Source organism: Sebastes fasciatus, chromosome 2 (assembly GCF_043250625.1).
Source record: "Sebastes fasciatus isolate fSebFas1 chromosome 2, fSebFas1.pri, whole genome shotgun sequence".
In the NCBI taxonomy this organism is placed as follows: domain Eukaryota; kingdom Metazoa; phylum Chordata; class Actinopteri; order Perciformes; family Sebastidae; genus Sebastes; species Sebastes fasciatus.
The window spans coordinates 27,324,483-27,337,722 of NC_133796.1; the positions used below are offsets into that span (position 1 = coordinate 27,324,483).

The window sequence follows — 13,240 nt, forward strand, 5'->3', positions numbered from 1 at the left end:
AACCATGGCTCTGCTTGTTTCCCTCTTATCATTTATTTAGTCGCCCGTCGTCGATGTTTTCTGCCCTACTTTGTGACGTTTAAAAGAGGCAGGAATCTCAAAAGGTGAATGCGCTGAAACTGAACAACACAGCTTTACCGTCTCCTCCTCCTATGTGTCAATCTAGCATCTCTGAAGTTAACACGGTGGGCTGAGAAAAAAAACAAAAAACATGAAAAGTGCCAGCACAGCTTGACCACTCACTCCTGGGATCCTCTTCCTGTGTCAGGCTGGTATTGTCCTACAGGGCTTCAGTCGTCTAACAGGAGGATGTCACAACACGTTAGGTCTGGGCCGACTGCTGGGGTTTATGTAGCGCCAAGGCATCTCTGGGCTGTCTGTCTGCCATCGGAAGCGCAATGCGAGGAGACATGTTAACGGGCAGACCCCGGCCCCACCGCTGTTAAAAGCCATGCAATATGCAGGAAACGGCCTCTTTTGTCAGCAGGCTGGTCAGACACAGACCACGACTCTCCTCTTCTGCACCACCCAATAAAAGTTTTATCTGCATTTTAAAGCTAATCCATAATTTAAAGCAGGAAGAAAGAGATTTTTACACTAGCCGCCCAACAAAAAACATATGCGCCTGATTTTCTACTAAGCTTTGTACACTCTCGGAAGTAAAATTCTTCCACCATGTTTTCATTAGGGCTGTCAATTTAATTGCAATTCATCACATGATTGTCCATAGTTAATTACAATTAAACGCGAATCAATCGCACATTTTTTATCTGTTCAACATGTACCTTAAATAGAGATTTGTCAAGTATTTGAGTGCAATTATGCTTGCTTTATGCAAATGTATGTATATATGTATTATTGGAAATCAATTAACAACACAAAACAAGGCCATGCCAGTTTTCCCTCTTCAAAATTTAGCACAAGTTTGGAGTAATCTGAGTAATTCTTGTTGATATTTCAGCATTAGACTAGACAAAAAAAGACTGACCTAAGTGTTGAATAATTAAGATTAAAATTAGCAAAGAGGGAAGACCCAAACTGCAGTACAGAGGGCAGTTTAGACTTCCCACAATTCAGCTCAACATCAAAACAATGGGCCCTCTGTTAGTATTCTTTTGGTGTCCGGTCAGGACGGAGCTCTCCACACTCGCACTACTCCATCAGATCCTTCTGTGGATCTTTAGCACCAGTCCCCCTGCACATTCATTCACACAAACACAACACGTATGTGCTGCACATTCCACTTATTAAATGTTTTCTCACAGCTTTGACACTCTTAAACTAGTGAGTGATCATCAGAAATGTGTAATTATGCAGGCTGAGAGGGCGTCATTGAGTCCAGATGTTTGGTTCCCAACTCAAGGTCATCTGTGCCGGCCTTGAGTCCTGATGGCCGTCATCTTCACATGGACGATGATTTTCTTTTTCTTTTCTTTCTTTCTGTCGTTCTTTATTTCCTCCTTTAAGCCCTCCCCTCTCCCCACCACAGTATTGATAGCCGTGATTTATTGTGACAACGACTGATGTATCTTGCCAGTGACCTGTAAAAGGCAGCTCCTTCATGGACACAGCCAAAGGTTAATAAAATTGGTGCTGATTGTATCAATTTTACAGATAAGCCATTCACAACAAGTGTAGTCGGGTGAATAAGAAGTCAATTCAGGCCTTGGAAACTGCACGCAGGCCCGATGAATAGCTGCTTTTAGGTGCTTTTTTTTCGTTAGGAGGATAAATGGAGAATTGCAGCTCTCTTCCATTGCAGCAGGCAGCGGAGGCACAGCGAGGCGAACCGAGGTTCAGACAAGCCTGCCAGTAAATTGCCCTGAATGGGTTCTGGAGGTTGACAAGCCCTATTAAGACAAACGGCTTTCCTCATCGGAGAGATAAAATAAATCAGGTGTTTAGTCAAATTAAAATAGTTTGAGTGGAGAGGGCCCCTGGGAGCTCTCGGAGAAACTCAAGACAGATGTGGCCAGAGACGAGAGGAAGACACCCAGGAAAGAATTCAGCTCCTGCTGGCCCCGGGCCAGACTTCACTGTACTGTTATCTGGATCTCTATGCTTTTATCCTTCTCTCTCTCACTGTCTCTTCCTCTCTCTGTCGGTTTTCCCATCTCTTTTTTCGTATGTTCTCCGAGATCAGCTTGTCACACAGGAGTGCAGTGGGAGGAGAGTGAGTTACTGTCTAGCCTCTCACTGGCAATTATGTTGGCGGTGTAAGTCAATGGTAGGATCACTTAGCATTGATTAGGCGGAGGGAGAGAGCAGTGCAGCGGAGCCGCTCTCTCTCTCTCTATCACACACAGTGCGGACATGTGACTGTAGAGAGAGAAGTAAGCCTATTGGTCTGTCATTGCTTTTCTTTTTCAAGTACGCATACACAGATAGTAAAATAAAGAGTGTATTGTTCGGTTTCCCCTTTAATGATGATTGTCATGTGCACTCAGAGCATATTTGTGGTGTGTAAACATTGTTTTTTTGACAACAATCCTTTCTCAGTAGTCTGTAAGGAGTTCCTCCTCTAATGTGTTGCTGGAATAATGAATACGTAGTGTAGTTCTGAGGCTAACACTGACTCTCAACACTTTCTTTATATTCACCGCTGCTAGTCTGACATAAGCTGCCACCTCAGTTTGACAGCTCCCCGCAGCTCTTTGTCTATACGCCGGGAACAATTCCTTCCCTTTTCTTCCTGTGAGAGCTGTGAACACCAGCTACAGTAAATAGATAACTCCAGGCTGTGTATGACCTTAACACTTTCTCGTGAATTCACTGCAGTTGGTTACTGCCTGTGTGCTTTTCTTTGTATGATACATTGTGTACAGTACTATAGCACAATGTGATGATCGGCGTGTGCAGCATGGTCACTTTTCTATATTTAGTGTATAATAACTGAGGCCTTCTGCAGGCTTTTTTTTTTTACAAAAGCCTCCACCCTGGTCATTTAGTCATGGCCACTATGAAACCTTTTGTGTACTTTTTCAGTTTTTTCTTTCAGGTATGCATAACACATATAACACATACCTGATGTGTGTTTATGACTCATGCTCTCCACCTTGTGTTTATCCTTTACACTCCTGACATCTCTCTCTCTCTCTCTCTCTCTCTCTCTCTTCTCTCTCTAGGTACTCCAGAGAGCCTAGCAGAAAAGGAGCACCAGCTCTCCACAATGATCACCCAGCTGATCAGCCTGCGAGAGCAGCTCCTGGCTGCACACGACGAACAGAAGAAGCTCGCCGCCTCACAGATGGAGAAACAGAGGCAGCAAATGGAGCTAGCTCGTCAGCAGCAGGAGCAGGTAACTGCTCACTGTTTCCTCTTCTCACGTTCACAGTGTCTCTGTTTGTCTCTTGCTGCACCCCAGATAAATAGCTTTTTACTAGCATTTACCCCCTCACCTCATACCATATTACACACCTTTCTTTCTTTCTGTCTTTTTTCTGTCTTTCTTTCTTTCTTTCTTTGTATTTTTTTGTCTTTTTTTCTTTGTGTTTCTTTCTTTCTTTCTTTCTTTCTTTCTTTCTTTCTTTCTTTCTTTCTTTCTCTCTTCTGTCTTTTTTTCTGTCTTTTTTTCTTTGTCTTTTTTCGGTCTTTCTTTCTTCGTCTTTCTCTCTCTTTCTTCCTTTCTTTCTTTCTTTCTTTCTTTCTTAAAACATTCCCTTCCTCCTTTAATCTTGTTTACTCTATTTCCGATTCCATCTCTATAATAAACCCCATTAAATACAGTTTTAACAAATTGTCAATTGACTCTATTTCATATTAAATTTCATGGCTGAAATATGCCGATAAAATCTTCCTCCTCGGCAGGAATTTGGAATAATATTAGATTTAAGAGATGTTATATTCTATATTACCTCAGATATTTCGGTCATGCTCTCTCGCCCACATTTATGCTGCGTGGTAGGAAAACGTTATTATGACTTGTACTAACAAATGCGAGGGAATGTGCGAATGAAACGTTATATTAAACATGGAAGTCCTCTCTATCTTATAAATCGACTCCTATTAGGACAAGCCTGGCATTAGATTTGCAGCACAAATCAGGCCAATGAGCCATATTGTACAAATCAGCAAATTAGCAGAGGCCATGAAGTGTGTTAATGTCTGGGAAGAAATAAGGACACAAACTATCCACACGGGCGACACTTTTATTATCACCAGCCACCCTAATGGCTATGAGTCAATTATCAGCAAGGAGTTCACTCAGAGTTTTCTCAGCACACTCTCAGACCTTCCTGCGGTAAATGAACAGATAGACCATATACCTTGGAGTGATGCATTTGGTCATAGTACACTAATAATACATTAACAGTATTGATTTCTTTTTCAATCAATGGTGTTCATTTGCAAACTACACTCAACTGTGTAGGCTTTGTGGACATTGCAGCGTAAATGAACAGCGATGTAAGATATTTTATTATTTGATCTTATTTCAAAATGGAAGAATATTAATAAAATGGAAGAGAGGGAGAGAGCGAGGAGGAGAGAGGGAGCCCGCTGGGAGCCCGAATGTCATCAAGCCATCAAGATACAACACAGTAATTAACTGTTGACACTCGTGAGGAAGCCAGCACAAATTAATCCTGACACATTTGCAGACGACCGATATCTTACAGTGAACACTTTGTAATTATATTTAAAAATGAAAATTAAATGACACTTAAAACTAGGTTGTCATGCTCAATGAAGTGGGCATGTAGAAAGGGGGACTGCTGGGATTAGAAAGATTGCGGCGTGGCGGCTCGTCACTCAGGGGCGGCAGGGACCTCTGTCACCCGTACGCTGCCTGCACCAGTTATCTCCATCATAACCACACTCGTCTGTCCTGTAAATCATTTATTCTCTTTTACCACTAGTTTTGACTGTGCTGTTCATTTCATGTTCATTAGGAAAATTGAAAATATGTTTTTGTCAGATTTCGCAGCAATTTGGTTATAAAATCGTAGCTTGTCAAAGAAAAGAAATGTAATATTATTCTCCATCATTAATCTGCTTAATTATTTCCATTGTAACCACTATTGTAACATGTTCTCATACACTGTAACTGGCCTGGATAGCATTTAGGATCAGTGTCTCTGGTGTCGTACCTGCAGTTCCTGCTAAAAAAGAGAACAAAAAAGCATCACATGATTATAGTTCCTAATCCTCTTTATGTCAGTTTTAACCAGGAATCTTCTAATCTTTACTTCTGTTTCCAACCAGATTGCCAGACAACAGCAGCAGCTTCTGCAGCAGCAGCACAAAATCAACCTCCTCCAGCAACAGATCCAGGTCAGTCAATGTGTTTCTGTTGGCCCTCTAACACCCGGCAGCTTACACCTCTCACTTCTTCAACATCTCTTCCTCCTCTGTGTAATTGGTGCACCACCGCTCTCACCACATGAGCCACATGTCTGGATTTAGATCAATAAAATTAGACATTAAAGTAAATATCATTGCTAACTTCTGTTAGCCTCTCCTTCTCATCTTTTTTAAAAATGTCTTGTCTTTTTATCTTTAATTTTTTGTGTCACACTAACATTCATCACTCATCAAATGTTAATTGCCTGTTGGTAATCGGGAGGGCTTTAAAATATGGAGGAGAATAATTAGCACATCTTAACTAACAAAAAAAGGAGGGGGGAGGAGGGGGGCAACAGCAGCTAATGAGTCCTGTTGATGGAGAAGAGCCTGGAGGTGGGGGACATGAAAGAGGCTGGTAAATGCCTCTGAAGCGAGTTGGTCCCAGAAGGGCAACGTGGTATGCTTTCACACAGCAGAGCAACTGAAACTTACATTGTCATTATGCTGTGTGGCTGGCATTGAGCTTTTTTTCTTCTTCTTGTAGGTTTATGTGTTACTCCAGTTTTTGACCTGTCATGCTAGACATTATCATCGTCATTAGTGTGTGTATGCCTGTCTCATCGTGTGATACAGTGGTGTGATGAAAGACCACCCAGGCAGCTTGTAGCTGGACATGGTCAGACAGTACAGGGTTATCCAGGGCTGGTCACTGGCAGTGGTCAAGGCTGTGAGCCTGGCTGTCTGTGTGTAGCTAACGTTATCTCGCTGGGTGTGCTTAGTGTCAGGCACATCCCTCTCCGTTCACCTCCTCCTCCACTGCTTGTTCTTCTTGCTGACGACTCCCCGTCTTGTCCTTTCATTTACTTGCAACAAATTGTTCCTCCAGCACCTTTTAGCACTCCACTCAGGAGATACTATTTTCTTTTTCCTAAGAATAGTTTCTCCTATGGGGTATCATACACCAACCCAATATCACGACAAAGCATGTAATAGTCCCGCCTGTCCACCAGAGGATAGTGTGTCAGTGTCACGCATGTATTAACATGCAGTACCAGCAGGGGGCAACAAAACAACTTAGTTAGGTTTAGGAAAAACATCATGGTAGGGCTTAAAATAAGTACGTAAACTAAGTAAAATACGTACGGACACAATGTAACATCAGTACCAACACGTTCTCATCCCCACTCGTCACATACCGCCACTTTGTCACGCCCCTTGGAGTCACTTTAGGATTAGGCTACAAAACCACTATAGTTAGGTTTAGGAAAGAACTACATGGTTGGGCTTAAAACTACTATGTTTGTACAGTGAAAATGACCTAACCCTAACCCTGAGAATGGGCTGTCAGTACGGAAAACACGTCGCAAACATCACTAACGTAACTTGCAAAAAAAACCACCGGTTTCGAACACCAGTCTCCTAGTTGAATGTCCTGTGTTTGTTGGACCCATCCACCTTCCCAACCGCCCACCATTAGTGTTCTTCTCCAATTTTATCCTACGTCATTACATTGAAGTCAGTACAGACTGCATGGGTTGAATTCATTCACAAGCCTTTCCATGGGACCAGGCTGCATACTCAGGTTGTTATGATACACTTAGGCAAAGCAAACTTCTGGTTTCAAACATCAGTTAGCACATCAACCAGATTTACTGCTAGGACATGAAAATGCCTCCTTCAAGAGCTCTTTGCGAAAGAGAAAGGCCGTACTGTCAACATGTTCTTGTGAAGCCACACGCCTAGACCAGTGGACAGTCTATTAGAAAAATAATTCCACCGAAGAGAAGCACAGAGCACGACACTCTGTCTAGAAAACACTCTAAAATGAAGTACCTTATACACTGAGGGGCTAGTATTACTCATATCATGGAGGGCCCTTTACTTATGCTCATTGAGCATAAGGGCACAGCCCTAATGCGTCTCACTTTTAAAGGCCCTTGCCTTCATCACAAAGTTAAAGGCAAATGATACCTGAAAATTCCCCTTGATGCATAGTTTTGAGAGAGGGTGGGGGGTTGAGTGTGTATGGGAACGCACTTCTAAATATCCATTTCAAACACTTGAACAGAGATACAAGTAGAGTCCTTTCTTGCAGAGCCCAGTTAGCCAGCATCTCCCTTGACCAAATGTGCCACAGATCTTCGTTGATAAGAAAAAAAAGCCACATCCACAATTAAACAAAGGAGTTCCACGATCAGAAACCCTCTGATCCACTGCCCGTCATCAGTCTCCGCTGGCTGCACGACGCAGGCAGAACACCTACCGAGAACAAACAGGGATCGCTCTAAATAATTCAAATAAGTTTGATCGTGTGCAGCATTGTTTATCAGCCTCTAAGCAGACGGTGTTCTCTCTCCCTAACCTAAAATATCCAGTGTGGTGATGGCCACTCCTCTAAGTTGGAGTAGGGAAGAGAGCAGATAAAAGAGAGTCAGGGGCAAGTTAGTGAAGTATTTCTGCCACTCTGTTTTCATTACTGCTGCCTCTTAAAAATGCCCTGGCCATTTTAATACATAACAGCTTTGACTTAATTAGTTCTGTAAACAAGCCCCTAGCCTGTATGTCACTGACTTTTAGCAAAGTGGTGAGCAGTGTTGGGGGATTGAGTTACTCTGCTATTAGTATGGAGAGCACTAAACTTTATTGGGAGACCCCACTGGCCATCAAAGTCCTTCTGTTTTGGCCTCAGGGAGAAAACCCAGAGAGAGCCTAAGCTACTGTCTCGTATTGATGATGTAACTGATCACATCAGTGGACATTGTAAACTGTCCAAACAATAAAACCATGGGGACTGCAAGTGGAGATTGTTGCTGGCACGCTATGTATGTTCTATCAAGGCTTTTTTTTTTGCATGTGGATTGAAGGGAATCCGTCAGAAGTGTGTAGAGGTTTAGTTAGTGAGGTTTGGAGCAAGGCATTTTAATCAAGTTTTCCTTTTTGAATAGCCATCTCTCTTTTTTATCCTTTCCCATCATTCCTACAAGAGAGCGATAGAGATTTAGTCTTTGTCCTTCGGGATTACAATGTCACTTGTTTTAAGATAGCAGATGTTTTGATTGCAGTGTTGGGAGGGCTTATCAAAAGTTAAAGCTCAAGGCTTTGTGTGTGTTTCCCCTCAGCTTGTTTGTATTCCTTCAGTCCATCCTCGTCGTTGAAATCGTCTTGGCACTAATTCAATCCCGGGATAAGATTAACTCTTCATTTAGTTGAAAATTTGAAACGCTACCAAGTAACATGTGACAATTAAACATATATATTAGCAGAGAACTGGTTTATCTCATAAGTTACCTCTTAGTCTGTGTGTAGAGACTGGGAGATACAAAAAAGAAAATAAATAATGAGTACACTGTCCTGTTTTTCACTCAGGCACACTGAGCATTATTTGAGTCTCCTCTTTATGGCTTTCTGTTTCATAATCGCGCCCACTTTCTCCTGCTCCTAATAGCAGCAGTGTTGACTCAGTTGGCTGGCATTTTCTTCCATATGAGAGGCCGATAGTGTCACGATACTTAAGTCACAGAATGATATATATTATTGCGATTTTAAACATTTTGCGATATGCTGAAGATATACTGGTATTTATTACCTTTATTACCTTTTTTCAACTGCAAATTTTAGTTTCTCAACATTTGTTTTATCTAATAAGATACAGTTTTCACACTGAGTTTTCATTCACATATATTGAGGTCAGAGGTTAAGGGACACTTTTGAAAATGGCCATTCCAGTTTTTCCTCGCCAAAATTTTGCCTAACTTCAGAGCATTTTTTTTGGTGTTCTTCCCGACAAGCTAACATGACATGGTTGGTACCAATGGATTCCTTAGGTTTTACCAGTATCTTCACTCTAGCTTTAAGACTAAGCCCACTACAACCTCTGAAACATAGAATAGCGGCACGTCGCATCGTAAAGAGGTTAATAGTTTATATAATAAAAGATCGATACTTGACGTGCATGTATTGATACAATATTGCCACACAAAATATCGCGATACTAAGCTGGATGATTTTTTCCCCCACCCCTACTGTCTATAGCCATGCAGCAAGCACCCATCTCCTCACCTCTCCCATGGTAATGACCCCAGCTCATGCATTCCTCAAGGATGGCTCTGTTAAGATACAAACCATGGTTTGACTCTCACACGCAGATACTCATACACATGCACGGAGGCGATGGCGTAGAATACGCAGGCACACAGGGACCCACGTGTTGATACACACATCAAGAGAATAAATATTGGCGGAAAGGTCAGGGTGAACTTTATCTTCACAAACAGGCTGGAGAGACCTGAGCTCCCCAGATGAAACAGAGGGACACTTTTAATCCAAATCATTTCATTTAAATGATTTATCCATCACAATATCATGACAACGTCATTCGTCATTGGCCATGGCATTGATGTGCCAACCCTGAGTACACTGTGAGCTTTCTATGGAGGCCATTGTCTACCGTGTTGTTTACACACCTGTTTTTGAAAACTTAAAGGATGTGTTCATCAAGCAAGTCTGGTTCTATTTATCTCCCTTTGACCTTTCGTTCTCTCCCTATATGGCCTATCTTTAAATTCCAACCTTGTTGTATGTACAGTACACACACATTATCTGTGCCTCTACGTCCTACCTTTAACCTTGTGTCCACAGAGATACACACACACACATGCAGACAGACAACGTGTGTGTATTCCTTCCATTTAAAAAGAGAAAAAGGCCAGTATATTGTTGTCCACTGCACACTTCAAAGTCTTAGAGGCTTTCTCACATGTGTCTTTAATGGTGTAAAGAAACAGTGGGAGACATGTGGGCGTCCAGTGGTTAGATGCTAAAGGTCCTGAGATTAAAGATGAAATTTAATTACACCAGCATTTAGCTGCCCGCAATATAAAGGTGGACAATCTAGCGGTAGATCTTAAGGCATATATTCTGAGATGAGACAGAGGACAACAGATACACAGACATGTGGTCCGATAAAACAAGGATCTACAGTCATTCTTCACAATACTTATTTAATTTAAAGGTACAGTGTGTAGGATTTGGTGGCATCTAGTGGTATGGTTGCAGATTGCAACCAACTGAATACCCCTCGGTTCAATCCCCCCCTTTCCAAGACTGTGGTAGCGTGACCTGCCGAGTGCAAAACCGTGGTGATGCCGTTCACCTCACTCAGAGGCCATCCATACCATAATAACACTACTTTAGGAGCAACGGAAATCAGACGCAGGCTGGCGGTATAACGGTTTTGCACTCTGTAGCTCACATAACAGTTTCACAAGCGTGTCAGTGAACTGCGGTGGTCTTCACGTAATGTAAAAACGCTGAAGGCTCTCTAAAAGCCAGTGTTTGGTTCGTCTGTTCTGGGCTACTGTGGAAACGTGGCAGAGCAACATGGCGGACTCCATGAAGAGGACCCGCTCCCTATGTCGATATGAAGGGCTCATTCTAAGCTAACGGAAACACAATCATTCTAAGTTTCAGGTGATTATACACTAATGAAAACATAGTTATGAATTTTATATTCCATTTCTGCAAATAGATCCCCCGAAATGTAACACACTGTTCCTTTAATACAGACAGAATTGCCTTACATACGGTTGTTTACTTTCAGTTTTATATATATTTTTAGAAGAGAAAAATAATATCCCGACAGAAGTGTGTTTTAGTCAGTTGCACATGGATTTCCCATTTCCCTCTGTTACAAAGAAACCAGAGAATTCACAGGGGAAGTTCTGTTAAAGTGTCTTCTGTATTCAGCGGCTGTAGAGTCTGCCCAGTTAAACACACTGTTTTTTTAATGATGGCTGTTGCTTTCGTTTGCACCAAGAGTCAATGTTAGGGTCTTTGTCACTGAGAAGCCCCCTAATAATTGGCCTGTATCAGACTGTATTAACTGTTTGCTCACAAGCCCCTCACAGCCTGATGCTTCTACAATTATTCTTTGCAGCAGACTGCTATTATTTTCTATGTAGAGCTTTTTAACTAAGCATTAAACTTTTACATCTCTTTTCTAGTGTTGAACAAATAGTTATCTAACCAGATCTCCCAGCATGAACAAAAAAAAATGCCGTCAAATTGGTGTTTGGCCTGTATGATAAATTGGCTTTTAGTAGTACTGGTCTGTAATCATTTCTTTTGTTATTATAAAAAGAAATATGCATGCTTTCCAATCCAGTGCAGTATAATTTAATGCTCTGATTCTGTTTGGTTACCAATTTGGAGAAGCAAAGACTCCCAAACTACAACACTATGGTAAATATTTAAAATCAATCAGATGAGTTTAAATAAACACAGGGCTGTATGGTAATTGCACAAAGATAATAGCGCTAATTTGTGTATTCTCAGATGCTTTTGTTGTCTCCCCGGCACAAATGATTTTCTCAGTGTGAGACTCTTATTAATGCACTAGCAAAAAAAAAAAAAGGCGCAAAAATAGACATTGTTAAAGAGAAATGTGTAAGTCCCCCAATTAGCACAGCTAGATTGGAACTGTTAGCATGATAATAAGAGAATAATAGAGCAGGGAAATGATCGTGTGTGTGTGTGTGTTTAAATGTGCTGCTGTGTGCTCACTCGCTGTCTGTGTAGACGCTGCGCTGCCAGTGCTTTTCCTTGTGTTGAGGAGCTCCGTGTTAGCCCGCTAGTAGGATTATGCGGGGGCATTAACAGCCTAGTCAGACGGGCTTGGCTCTTGCCCAGGGAGGCTCAGTCCAGCATGTTCATCCTCCATTTAAGGAGACTGTTAGCTGATGAAGATGTGCACATGCAAGACTGAAGATAAAAGAAAGCGGTGACCCGACTCATTAGCCCCTGTGATTTAATATATTGACACTTGGATACAAATAATTCCAGTTAGTGGACTCTATATCGGCGGGGAGGGAAGGATCAATTTAATTAGTTATGAAATGTGACTTCTTGTCAGGAAGCAGAAGAAATGCTGACGTTAAACAAAGTAATGTGCAGTTTAAACAATAAAGCCATCGCGGCCCTGTTAAAACTTAATGATGCACAAAAAGGTGCAATAGATACAACCTCAGCAACGGCAGTGATGGTTTGCAAATGAAGCAGTTGGTCTGTTAAAACAAAGTCTTGCTTTAAGAATATAAACAGTAGAGGCTGTTTGAACGGTCTGCAGGCCCATTAGGTCATGTTGCCGTCTCCTTTTTTGTGTAGCCACTGATCACTGGCTTCATTGAGTCTATTTAGAAGCAGTCAAATGAAACATATGCTCGCTTGTACTGCGTCCTCGCCAATGAGGTAGGAATGTAGACAAACATAGATCCATTATTGCCGTAAATGACACAATAAAGCCATGCTTTTGTGTAATTGGCCTTTTGTATTCAGACACCTCAGCAGTTTAAGCAGCGATAATTAAGAAGCTCCATCCGAGAGGTGCCACATGAGCGGCTGTAATGTGTGAAATCACACCTGAGGGTCTACTTAAAATTAGTCACCTGAGGGGTTTGTAAAGCAGCCGTGGGACGGGTTAATTTATGACACAAACTTCCAGCCCTTCTATCAGTTCTCACAAGAAGTGACAAGAATAACAGACGCAAGACAGAAGATTACCAGGCATACGGGAATTTGCCTTTTAAATTAATCACGGTGCTAAATAATCCTGATAACTGAACATCTTTTCTTTACATGCATATATATGATGAATGAAGCACTTTCATGCTCTGTTTATATATCACTATAAAGCACCTGTTCAGAGCTCCACTAACCGAGCACCTACACTTAACGTCCATTTTACCCTCATAAGGAAAATATCAGTTGAGGGAGAGAACACATCCTCCAGTGTGATGTTGATTTAGTTTCCTCTCCCTCTCTGCATGGACTGGTGTTTTCTCTGCTAATGTTGTGCAAACTGTTTTGTCTTTGCGTTGGCTTTGCGCGGCCATCGTCCTCCTCAGCAGTGGGCACGCTCACAGGGAGAAGGAGCTGCATTAATAGGCTCTACTGTGTACGG

At 41.9% G+C, this 13,240-nt stretch overlaps 1 protein-coding gene across 10 annotated transcripts in view; it reads left to right on the forward strand.

The window, feature by feature from the left end:
* The window catches only part of sox6 (SRY-box transcription factor 6), a 152,265-nt gene that overhangs the window by 85,688 nt on the left and 53,337 nt on the right, over window positions 1–13,240 (forward strand). For all 10 annotated transcript variants that reach the window (XM_074616692.1, XM_074616674.1, XM_074616702.1 and 7 more), the window contains 2 exons: window positions 3,126–3,298; window positions 5,203–5,271. In XM_074616692.1, coding sequence (XP_074472793.1) covers window positions 3,126–3,298; window positions 5,203–5,271 — 242 coding nt within the window. The remainder of the gene's footprint in view (window positions 1–3,125; window positions 3,299–5,202; window positions 5,272–13,240) is intronic.